Here is a 12,088-nt window from a genome sequence, read left to right on the forward strand (position 1 = left end):
GAACATTGCGATTGGGCAGACAGATCAGACTCTTGAGTAGAGGTTCCCTATCTTTGGCACATAGGGCTCAGTAAATTAGAATCTGAGTAGAGGTTCCCCATCTCTAGCCCCCTTCCTTGCAAGTGCTTCCCATTACACACCTCTCCCTATTTTCCAAGCGTCTTCCTACATTTACTGGGGAGAAATTCGCATACACCAAAGAGAAAATGCGCAGGGAAGCACAATTTCATAAAACGATAAAGGGGAAATGATGGCAAGGGGAAGTGGGGGATGAAAACGCGGTGAAATGTATTTAAAAGCCTCGTGCGCGGCCGCTTCCTGCCAATCATGCGGCGTTTATGTGACGTCAGGGGGCGGGGAAAGAACCGCCCGCCGTTTTTCTTGACGATGCCCCGGCGGTGGCGGCTCCTCTCTCGCCCCTCAGCCGCTTCCTTGGTGGCGGCGCTAGTGCTGCTGTGCGAGGCTCCGCCGGGGGTCCAGCCCTCTGTCATCCCTACGAAAGGTGGGCCCGGCTGCCCGGCTTTGGCGTCGAGGAAGCCGGCCGCGGGCAAGGTTCCCCTCACACCAGGGCGTCCCGAAGGCCGGCAGAGGCCGCTCTTGCTGCTGCGCTTGCGCGCGACGTCCTCGTCCGGGTGGGGGGGGCGGGAGGGCGAGGAGAAAGCTCTCCGAACTACGAGTCCCGGCAGCCACCGGGTCACGTCCGCAGAAGCCGACGTTTACGCTATATTTGAAAGCGGCGCGCGCTCCCTAGCGGGGACGCTGCTCACATTGCTGGGCCACGTGCATCTGCCGTGAGGGTTCGCTCGGGCGGAGGGCAGAGCAGCGAAGCCCCTGGCCCTTCCTCCCCTTCGCTGGCAAACGGCGCTGGCAGCAGTTGGCGGAGTCGGAAAGGCCCTGGGCTCACGGCTGGTATCTGCGAACGAGATTGCATGGGTGTTGGTTTTTTTTTTTTGGGGGGGTTAAATCTAGCGGGGAGGGTTCCGTTGTTGAAGTAGCCAGGTCGGCGGGTGGGTTCAGGCCAGCGGCCTGGAGTGAGGAGGACAATGGGGGAGAGTGTATTGCGAGCTGGGCTAGAAGCAGGCAGAAGAGGGAGAGCCCCGCCTGGTTCCAGCTTGAATCCAAGGCTGGGGCTATGGGAGAAGAAAACCCTTCTGAGGTGTTAATGCTTGTGAGCCCCTCCATCTTGGGCCCAGGTTAAATACAGTGGTACCTCGGGTTACGTACGCTTCAGGTTACAGACTCTGCTAACCCAGAAATAGTGCTTCAGCTTAAGAACTTTGCTTTAGGATGAGAACAAAAATCGTGCTATGGCATCAGCAGGAGGCCCCATTAGCTAAAGTGGTGCTTCAGGTTAAGAACAGTTTCAGGTTAAGAACGGACCTCAGGAACGAATTAAGTACTTAAGTTCTGTTAAGCTCCATTCCGGAGCCCCGTTCGCATCCAGAAGCAAACAGTAACTAGTGATGGCATGTCTGCGCGCGCGCGTCACTTTTTGCCATTTCTGCGCATGCTCGTGATGGTATTTTGCGCGTATGTGCGAGCAGCGAAACCAGGAAGTAAGGCGCTCCGTTACTTCCGGGTTGCCGCGGAGCACAACTCGAACGCGTTCAACATGAAGCATATTCAACCCAAGGTATGACTGTATATGTATATTATACCCTCAAACAGTGCTATTTTTCTAGGAAGGGGTGCTGGAACTCACCCTTGTTCTCTTAATAATGGCAATGGCGCCCACCTGAGAGGTGCCTGAATTGAGTTCCAGGGACTTCCAGCTGAGAAAAAAAGCCCCGCCCTCAAGACACCACACAGGCTCCTGTATCCCTCATTCCAAGGAAACCGAACCCTGGGTAAAGAGAGGGAATCCTGCACAGCTCGAAAGTTGGGGTGGCAATTAATGCCCATTTTTCTCCCAGTCTCATTCCTTTTAGCATTACAGTTCAGTTCTATCTTCCTAATCTCTTTAACACTGAATTGCCTCAAATGGCATATTGTTAGCAATGAAAATAAACATCCTTTTTACTTTAATATCAAATAATGAAAACAAAACACGATCTACTTGCTTATTCATGTATTTCTGATGCTTGTTTACCAAATGTGCTTCATGCAGTAAACATACACAAACCATTTCTCTTTTAAAGACCTTATTGCTCTTTTTCTCTTAATGTTAGAAATTAAGTCCTCTAACACTGCAGGATAATGCACTTCATATCCTTTTTCAATTCCTTAAATTAAAAAAAAATTAAAAATAATTACGTTTCGGGGGGGGCATGGAAAAGTGCAACACAGTCTTCATTAAGTTATGCTATCTGTTTAATCTTACTTTGAATTTCACTCTTTATCTCCTAAAAATATTGTTTGACTTTTTTCTGAGTAAAATTAAGTAAAGTTTAGAACAGTCTTTGCATGCTTATCTGAGTTCTTCACCAGCAGGAATATCACTCCTTTGCCACTTTTTTATCTGAATGCCTCATTTTATGAGGCACTTAACAAGCATGACTTTTCACCAGTTTAACTGTGTTTTGTTTCTAGCTTGTGGAACAAGGCCTATTGTGGATGAGATACCAGCAGGGTCTCGGATTGTAGGTGGACATGATGCTCAACTTGGAGCATGGCCTTGGCAAGTCAGTCTTCAAGTTTTCCACTATGGCATAGGATATCAGCATATGTGTGGTGGATCTTTAATTAACCACAACTCAGTGCTGACAGCAGCACACTGCATTAAAGAGTGGACGTATGTATCCTTTGATTCTGAAAGTTTTCCTATCAATTTTAGGTGAAAGAAAAATATGCAAATACATTAGCTGAACTTGAAAAAATCTGTAAGACAATTAAATATTTGTACATTATTTGTGAATCCATCTTGTCTCCCTGAACTGGTTTGTCAGACTAGACTGCAAAGGTACTGCTTAGAAAGTTATGGCGTGCGTTTGTTGCATCTGCTGCAGTTTGCCTGGGGAAAAATACCAACCTGTTCATGATGATAAGATGCTTTATTATTTGTCCTTTTAAATTCTGCTTTGCAATATTGATCATGCTCACCCTTATAAAAATTCTGAATAGTCAGCTTAGTCTAAAACAAAATAACTTGCCCTGGCTGTATAAAGAGTATATAGCAGAAAAGAGGATGATTCCACATTTTCCTGATAATATTTTTTATTCAGTGAACTACACTGGTTCTCAATGCTCTTAACATTGCACTCCCGTTTTTTATTTTGCTCACATTGTTTTGTCCTCTTCAACCATTCATAATTTGACTGAAGTAAGCTTGGGAAGGGGAAGAGCGTGCATTAGCATTTTTCACACAAGTATAAGACGCTTCCTCTGACAGTTGCCCTGGAACTCACAGAGGGTGGTAGGTTTATTTTGGGGCTGGGGACAGACAGCTAGCAGGCTCTCCCCTTCTCCTATGCTTACTTTATCCACTTTTGGAATACCTGAAGAGGGCTATAGTACTACAGCACAAAATACGCATAATTGACTTGTTACCATCAGCAAGAGTTGCATTCAAGTACATTAATAATGATTTTAAAGTAAATAATAGGTATAGTGATGGTAAAGTTGGCTCTCTAACCCAGTGTTTCCCAACCGGTGTTCCGCGGCACACTACTGTGCCGTGAGACATCGGCTGGTGTGCCGTGGGAGGGAGGCGGGCGAGTCGGGCGGCGAGAGGCGGCGGCGGCGAGGATCCGCGTCGAGACGGGGGCGGCTCCGCGGTGGCGGTGCCGAGCGGCGGGGCAGCGCGCGCAAAAGGGAGGAGCGCGAGACAGCGGAGGAGGAGGAGGCCGGCATGTCCGGGCAGCAGCAGCAGCAGCAGCAACTCCCGGCGACGGCTCCTCAAGCCCCGCCGCCGCCCCCTCCTCCGCCCGCTATCGCCGCCACCACCACAACAGCCGCCGCCGCCTCAGCTGCCGCCGTCCCTCAGTCCCTCGCTCTGCTGCCTCCTCCCACCCCGGCAAGGGGGAGGGAAAAAACTTTCACTTTTGTGCGTCCCTCCCGGCGTGACGCTGCGCGCTGACGTCACGGGGCGGGGCTTTAATGGTGGTGTGCCGCGAGATTTTTTTCCGGTAAACAGGTGTGCCGTTGCCCAAAAACGTTTAGGAAACACTGCTCTAACCCACTGCCCCTGCTGCAGTCCAAATCTGGATTGAGTGCCACCATGCCTGCTATTTACATGGATTTTAAAAACCTCCCATTCATGCAAATGGAAACTATTCTAATAATATTGGCCATGGTTTCTAGTAAGCAGCTTGGAATAGCCATACCCATATGGATTCACAAGCCACTTGCATAGCTTCTCTCACTTTCAATAGGTCAGCAGTTTAGGCTTGGACAGCTGCTGCTAAAGAAACTGCTGTGGGAACACACACTTATTCATGCCATTCTTTGGCTATGGACTTTATCTTCCGAATTGCTGTGATTATTTTTGTTTCCAAAAAGAACAGCTTTCGATGATTCTGAGTAGAATTTGCATAGGCAGTAATTGGCATGAGAAAACCAGTCTTCTGCTGAATGGCTCAGATAGGAAAAGTATTTGCACTCATTATTAAGCACAGTAATTTTGTCAGCCGGATAGTTCAGTTGGTTAGAACATGGTGCTGATAATACAAAGGTTGCGGGTTTGATCCCCATAAGGGGCGGCTGCATATTCCTGCATTGCAGAGGTTTGGACTAGATCTTCAGGGTCCCTTCCAACTCCATAATTCTATTGTACTGTATCATTGTAAGATTCTAAGTTTGCTTGAGGACAATTCTTGAACTTAATTGAATTATTGCTGTTGCATACGTTACGAAATTGTTTTAAGAAGTATTACTCTTATCTGGACATAATATATGTGTTACTTGTTACATTTACAGTGGTGCCTCGCAAGACGAAATTAATTCGTTCCGCAAGTTTTTTCGTCTTGCGAAGCACGGTTTCCCATAGGAATGCATTGAAAATCAATTAATGCGTTCCTAGGGAAACCGCTTGCCAGGCTGGCAGTGCGGAGAAGGGCTTTTCTCCCCACCGCAAGCCTTCAGGACAGGTACGGGAACAGAGGGGAAGGCGCGCAGTGCTTTCCCTCTGTTCCCGGGGCTTGCGTGGGAGGAGGGTTTTTCCTCCCCACCGCCAACATTCAGAACAGCATTCTGAATGTTGGCGGTGGGAAGGAAAACCCTCCTCCCACCCCAAGTCTTCAGGAAAGCCATCCGAAGCTGGGCGGCGGGAGAAGGTGTCCCCGCTCCCCAGCCCGGCATCGGAGCTTCGTTCCGATGCCGGGCGGCGGGAGGAGGCGTTCCCCCGCCCCGCCCCGCATCGGAGCTTCGTTCCGATGCCGGGCGGCGGGAGGAGGCATTCCCGCCCCCCCGCCCGGCATCGGAGCTTCATTCCGATGCCGGGTGGCGGGAGGAGGCGTCCCCCCCCCCGCCCAGCATCGGAGATTCGTTCCGATGCCGGGCGGCGGGAGGAGGTGTCCCCCCCCCCGGCCCGGCATCGGAGATTCGTTCCGAAGCCGGGCGGCGGGAGGAGGTCCGAGGACAGTGGGGAAGACGCGCTGCGCTTCCCCGCTGTCCCGGAGATTTCCCTATGGGCTGTCATCTTGCGAAGCAAGCCCATAGGGAAATTCGTTTTGCGAAGCGCCTCCAAAACGGAAAACCCTTTCGTCTAGCGGGTTTTCCGTCTTGCGAGGCGTTCGTCTTGCGGGGTACCACTGTATGTTATCATTTGGAGCAATCTCAGCCATTCTCTCATCGTCTGATCAGTCTGGTTGCATGCTTAATGGTTTTGCAGGGGATGTGAAGGAAGAGACAACTCTCAAGTCTCAGTCTGTAAAGTTGCAATTTTACAGTGATCATTGACTTCACAAAGGATTTTATTCTAGGTTCCCCGAGTTTTGGAAGGCTGTGTTGGGACTGCATCATCTTTATAGGTACCAGCCTTATACTGTGAAGAGCCGGATCAGGGCTATCATTATGCACTCCGATTTCCAGGAGAAAACCTTTGAAAATGATCTTGCCTTGTTTAAATTAATGGACTCTATCAGATTCAATGATTATATTCAGCCCATCTGCTTACCTGAGGCTCCGCTTCTTATGACCAATGAGACTTCATGTTATATAAGTGGTTGGGGAAAAACGCTGGAGCCAGGTAAATCTATACTTTTCTTTTGTTGTTGTTGCCAGCAGTGAGAAAATAAACTTGGATTAGCTTGCATGTTCTTTATTTGCAGTGGATGGAAGTGATCTAGGAAAGGGTTGCTTTGAAGGTAGAGCTATGCAAATTCTTGGCCCCTTCAGTGAGAGGTCCTTACATAGCTTTAGGAGGTAATGGAGCTGAATAAAAACAAGATTTACAATCCAAAAACCCATTGAAGTGGGAATATTGCCCTCCTCTGCCGAAAACATACGCATAAGATGGAAGGTTATCCCCAGACTCTGTTGATATTGAATTGCTACTTCTGGGAGTCAAAAATACTGCTGCCACTTCACTACAACAGCAAGACAACTTTTGGGTGTACAGTATATGTATCTCCATCCAGTGAAGAGAATAAACATTCACAGCAAGCCCAGTGTTCCTACCTTCTTTAGTAAGAATTTTGGATGGATGCTATCCAGCCATGAGACTGAAAACGTCACCCCTAGTGAGGTACTTTTCTGTGAACAATTGTAGAGAGCACTGCTTGTTAGATCCCCCACGTACTGAACTGATATTTTCAGTTTAAAGCACTGAACAACAGAAGAGATGTCCCAAATGGAGAGATATCTTAGCAAAGTTGTGCTTCATGCACTAGGCAGATAATATGCCTTTACGAACCTTGGCAAAATGTCCTTGAAACTTTTTCTGGTAGTGGAACAAAACTAACAACCCCACTTGCTCAGCAAATGTGCCACAAATAGGAACATAGAAAATTGCATTGCGCTAGGTCAAACTATTTGTTTCCCATGTCCATTATTGCCTTCTCTGACTGGCAAAAACTCTGCCGGGTGCCTGGCAAAGATCTTTCTTGAATCACCTGCCTTTGGCTAGAGGTGCCAGGAATTGAACATAGGATCTTGTGCAGGCGCTACCACTGAGCTGCAGCTCCACCTCTGCCTTATCTTTTCCTTTGTGGTGTTTTAAGTTTATAGTGAAAAGGAAGTAACACTTTCTCTTGGCTACTGTGGAATAATGTGTGGGTCTTGGAAGCAACGCACAATGGATATTCTTGCACAGATAAGCAATGTCTCCAGTTACAACCAGCTAAAATAAACCTTCAAACCTAACACTTTTATGGGTTGGTGGTCTCAAAAGGCTTCTTGTAGGAGCTCCAAGAACCTTATGCAGATTTCATAGGTGATATATTCTTATAGTTGGAGAAACTTCCATAAGGTACTTCAACTAAAGATAACCAGAGATTATCTACTACCTAGCACAGGATCTGGGACTCTGCATTTGAAGGTGCTTGGATAAATACTATGTTCTAGTTTTCTCTCTAATTGTTGGAGAGTTGGCCCTGGTGTCAGCCAAAATGAAATGTTTCCTGTTTGGGATTTTTTTTTTTTTTTTGCCAGAGCCTGCCCCTGTGCCCCTTTCACCGCTTTTTGCAGCCAGCTCTTGTTTCTCTGCTCTCAGCAGACATGTGGTAGAAGTTTACTTTGTCGGAAACAGAGAAACTGTCAGGTGGATGAATGTTGCAGCCAGTTGTCAGTACAACAAAATCGTTCACAATGCTGTAAAAGCCTTATCACCTTGTGAACCAGGAAATTATTTGCATAGTCTTACCTTCAAAGCTGGTGGGAAAAGTAAACCTACTTCAGAATAACCACTTCTAGTTGTGGTCAAGTAAGTTTAGTGATTTCAGGTAAGTTTCTTTGCTGTAAGTGCATTTGGGGCTACAGTGGTGCCTCGCAAGACGAAATTAATCCATTCCGCGAGTCTCTTTGTCTTGCGGTTTTTTCGTCTTGCGAAGCATGGCTCTTAGTGGCTTAGCAGCTATTAACGGCTTAGCGGCTTTAAGAAAAAGGAAACAAACTCGCAAGAACTCACAAGACGTTTCGTCTTGCGAAGCAAGCCCATAGGGAAATTCGTCTTGCGGAACGACTCAAAAAACAGAAAACTCTTTCGTCTTGCGCGTTTTTCGTCTTGCGAGGTACCACTGTATTTCGAACATTGCTCAAAGGATGTGCTAGAGAATGGCAAGCTAGGAGTCACAGTTCTCTGCTTGGCATACCTGGGTGATACAACAATTTGTCACATTCATACATTATGTTTAAACATATACTAAAACTTCATCGGTACCTTGGGTTACATACGCTTCAGGTTACAGATTCCGCTAACCCAGAAATAGTACCTCAGGTTAAGAACTTTGCTTCAGGATGAGAACAGAAATCGTGTGGTGGCGGCGCGGCAGCAGTGGGAGGCCCCATTAGCTAAAGTGGTACCTCAGGTTAAGAACAGTTTCAGGTTAAGAACGGACCTCCGGAACGAATTAAGTACTTAACCCGAGGTACCACTGTACAATCTTAACCACTGCAATGTGTGAAATAGCTCTTCCTTTCCCTGTGACCTGTTTGTAGCAAACAGTCCCACAAGTCCGCTTTTGTCTGTCTGCAATAACGATGTAAAGTTCAACTTTACTCATCATGTAAATAGAATGAGCAAACTGGGAGGATCCTGACTGACAACTTAATGCAGTGCTGGGATTAGTTCTGGTGATGGTAATATTCATCCAGTCACACTGACTACCCACTTTGAAGATTGTGCTGCTGGAAAGATGAAAGGAGAATAGGGCACACTCAAGGATTAAGGATAGTATATTCAAAGCTTCGTATGCACCCGGGGTCTGTGTTAGCTGCTGAACAGTATTCGTTACAACCTCAAGGTGCTGGAAGGGTTCTTAAGCTTCATTTTGGCAACAATTGTAGATTATCTTAGTTCTGCACAGAAGATTTAGAAAATCTAGTGCCCAGTGCACTAGATTTAGGAAAACTACTGGCCCAAGAGTTGCCAATATATAAAGCCCTTTTGTGTATTGTTGTGTATATCAGGCAATATTAAACAAAAATAAGCATACTTCCAGCTTTGTCTTGTTTTCCTTACAGGTGGAAAAAGACGTGTATTACAAGAAGCCGAAGTAGACATTATTCCAATGCAGCTCTGCAATAAGAATGACTGGTATGGAGGGGCACTCAAAAAAGAAGACATGCTTTGTGCTGGCTCTGAAAGTGGAGGTGTTGACACTTGTCAGGTAAAGATGTCAGGATGTGTATATCATTTTAAGACATGACATATCACTGTATACTGTGGGTGTTAGGTCAAGTTATTGTTTTGTCCCTTAATAAATAGCAGTAACACTAAAGCAGTTAGGAAACCCAAGACATTCCTTGAATTCTGAGTTAGAATTCTATTCCTCTGTCTGTTTCATGATTATATAAAACCTCATAAGGAATACGCAGAATGCAATCAAAGCATAGAAACTGGTATATAGTACTTCATTTGATAAAATAAGACATTAAGGGTGACACTGTAAACGCCAAGCAATACCTTAATTTCATACTCTTACTAGTTTTTTTATTAAAAAATTTTCATACTTAGCAAGGGTGCATACATCTGTTTTCAATTCAGAGTCCTTTCTCACTTTCAGTGTCAGAAGGAAGGGAGGTAGCGATTTTTCATTTGTTTGCTTAGTGTATGTGCAGTGTATTTGTGCCAGTGTTGCAAGGATAGGTTTTTGATTATGTCTTTGTTTTTGTTGATGGTGTGAGAGGTTTGAGAGCCCAGAGCATAGTTTGTTGCATTTAGCTGATTGCAGTGAGTTTTGTTTGTGTGTGAGGGGTGTGTGTTTGGTTACATATGTAAGTGGGGCAAAGACATCCTCTCTTGTTTGCCCCTATTAAGTTTGTTTGCTGCTTTGCTTTTCTAGTAGGGCTGTTTCCCAATATAGTTTGGTACCAGTGGCCCATGTTTACTCCTGACAGGTCCCTCCAGTGTCTGGTTATGACTCTCCTATCTGCTGAGAGTAAGTGGCTTATGAGTTCTTTGTAGTGTGAGTGTGTGTTGTTGTCTTGGAAAATATTCAATAGGGCTAGTTTTGGAGTGGCCTCTAATACCTGTTTTATTAGTATGCATATTTCTTGTAGGACTGATGTCCAAAAGGGTTGGATTTGGGGGCAGTTTTAATCTGAAATCTTAGGCACAGTATTGCGCTTAGAGCTCAGAAACTGCATGCACTAATGAAATTCCTTGTCGCAAAATGCACTTAGAAAAATGAGTTTCGAATGCTGTCTAAAATTAAGGCTCGGTGGTGGTGAAAAAGTCAGAATATTTATTTTCAGTTGGATCATTTGCACCACTTTTGACCGTTCATGAGAGGTACAGTGGTGCCTCGCAAGACGAAATTAATTCGTTCCGCAAGTCTCTTCGTCTTGCGAGTTTTTCATCTTGCGATGCACGGTTTCCCATAGGAATGCATTGAAAATCAATTAATGCGTTCCTAGGGAAACCGCCTTCAGACCAGGTCCGGGGACAGTCTGTCCCCGGACCTCTTCTGAAGGCTGGGGGGGGGGGACAAGGGCTTTTCTTCCCACCCCCAGCATTTTAAAAAACCCCCGGACAGCGGAGGACTTCTCCACTGTCCGGGCGATCTTAAAATGCTGGCGGGCGGCATTTTAAAATCGCCCCGGGACAGCGGAGGACTTCTCCGCTGTCCGGGGCGATTTAAAAGCCCCTGGGAAGGCAGGCAGGGGGGACAAAGACTTTCGCCCCCTGCCCGCCTTCAGAAGGTGTTCCCGCCGCGCCGCCCGGCTTCGGAGCAGCGTTCCGAAGCCGGGCGGCGGGGGCAGGTTTTCCTGCCTCACCGCCCGGCTTCGGAGCAGTGTTCCGAAGCCGGGTGGCGGGGGCAGGTGTTCCCGCCCCACCGCCCAGCTTCGGAGGAGGTCCGAGGACAGTGGGGAAGACGCGCTGCGCTTCCCCGCTGTCCCGGATATTTCCCTATGGGCTGTCGTCTTGCGAAGCAAGCCCATAGGGAGATTCATCTTGCGAAGCGCCTCCAAAACGGAAAACCCTTTCTTCTAGCGGGTTTTCCGTCTTGTGAGGCGTTCGTCTTGCGAGGTACCACTGTAACACCGATTGGGCCACAATTTTCTGCAGCTTAAAGCTTAACAGTAACAAAAGAAACACTCATATCCTCATCTTTATTTTTCATGTTCCAGGGAGACAGTGGTGGACCACTTATGTGCTATTTCCCAGATGCCACCAAATATTACCTGATAGGAGTCACAAGCTTTGGCCTTGGCTGTGGCCGACCAACATTTCCAGGAGTCTATATACGTACAGCTCGTTTCAGGAGCTGGATACAATCGCAAGCTATTTTATTTGACAAAACCATCACTATGACCATACCATGTATTCTCATCTTTTTAACTGTGGGATGGGTAATCATCCACAGTGTTCTATAAAGAAGCAAATTATCTTATTGTTCAGGAATGATGTCCGATTCCTTTTGAAATTTACTGGGTTATATTCAGTTGTGTTCCTCTACAAATGGAATAATCTAGCATAGACTTCCATGACCAGAAGGATGGAGGGAGGTGATTTCCACTGACTTCCCCTTCCTTTTGTAACATCACAGGGGAGGAGGGGGAGAGCTTTGGAGGAACACAGGGAGGGTGGTGTAAGGAAGAGAATATGCAAAGGTCACCTCTGCCCTGCCCACTCCCAGTTTCTGTTCAAATAACCTTGTGTCAGCAGTGTGGAACAGAGAGAGATGGGTGACACCCTCCCTTCTTCCATGTTGTAAAAAATAATAATATTAGGGGAATTTATTATTTTTAAGCAAGCAATATGCTCCGTAAATCAGTTACTTACTTCCCCCTCCCCAATGGATTCAAACACACATTTAACCCTTTGTTCTGCATCCTTGGCTATAGAAACTGTACACGACGGATGCTAAATGTTGCCATAGCACTTTAAAAATAAAACACAGTTAAGTGCACACACCTTGTTTGAAATTTAGTTGCAACAAGTCTTCAGTCCTCCTTTCCTATCTTCTTGCATTTTTTACATGATTTTTGAGATACGGTATGCTTTGCTCACTAGTAGCCGTGAGCTTTGCTACAACTAGTTCCATAGTAT

At 46.5% G+C, this 12,088-nt stretch overlaps 1 protein-coding gene across 1 annotated transcript; it reads left to right on the forward strand.

Moving 5' to 3' along the window:
- Positions 1–325: 325 nt before the first annotated feature.
- LOC308580170 (transmembrane protease serine 12-like) lies at positions 326–11,440 on the forward strand. Its single transcript, XM_081181497.1, has 5 exons — positions 326–502; positions 2,530–2,731; positions 5,859–6,124; positions 9,058–9,203; positions 11,167–11,440. Exons 1-5 carry the CDS (start codon positions 328–330, stop codon positions 11,410–11,412), a joined length of 1,035 nt encoding a protein of 344 aa, XP_081037623.1. The 5' UTR covers positions 326–327; the 3' UTR covers positions 11,413–11,440.
- The last annotated feature ends 648 nt before the right edge of the window (positions 11,441–12,088 follow it).

The sequence above is a fragment of the Podarcis bocagei genome, assembly GCF_964188305.1.
Source record: "Podarcis bocagei genome assembly, chromosome: 2".
NCBI lineage: Eukaryota > Metazoa > Chordata > Lepidosauria > Squamata > Lacertidae > Podarcis > Podarcis bocagei.

Excerpts from the sequence above, each read along its gene's own strand:
- LOC308580170 (XM_081181497.1), top strand. The coding sequence starts at position 328 with ATGCGGCGTTTATGTGACGTCAGGGGGCGGGGAAAGAACCGCCCGCCG. Across the intron at positions 503-2,529 it reads CTCTGTCATCCCTACGAAAG|CTTGTGGAACAAGGCCTATT; the intron begins GTGGGCCCGGCT and ends TTTTGTTTCTAG. Across the intron at positions 9,204-11,166 it reads GAGGTGTTGACACTTGTCAG|GGAGACAGTGGTGGACCACT; the intron begins GTAAAGATGTCA and ends TTCATGTTCCAG.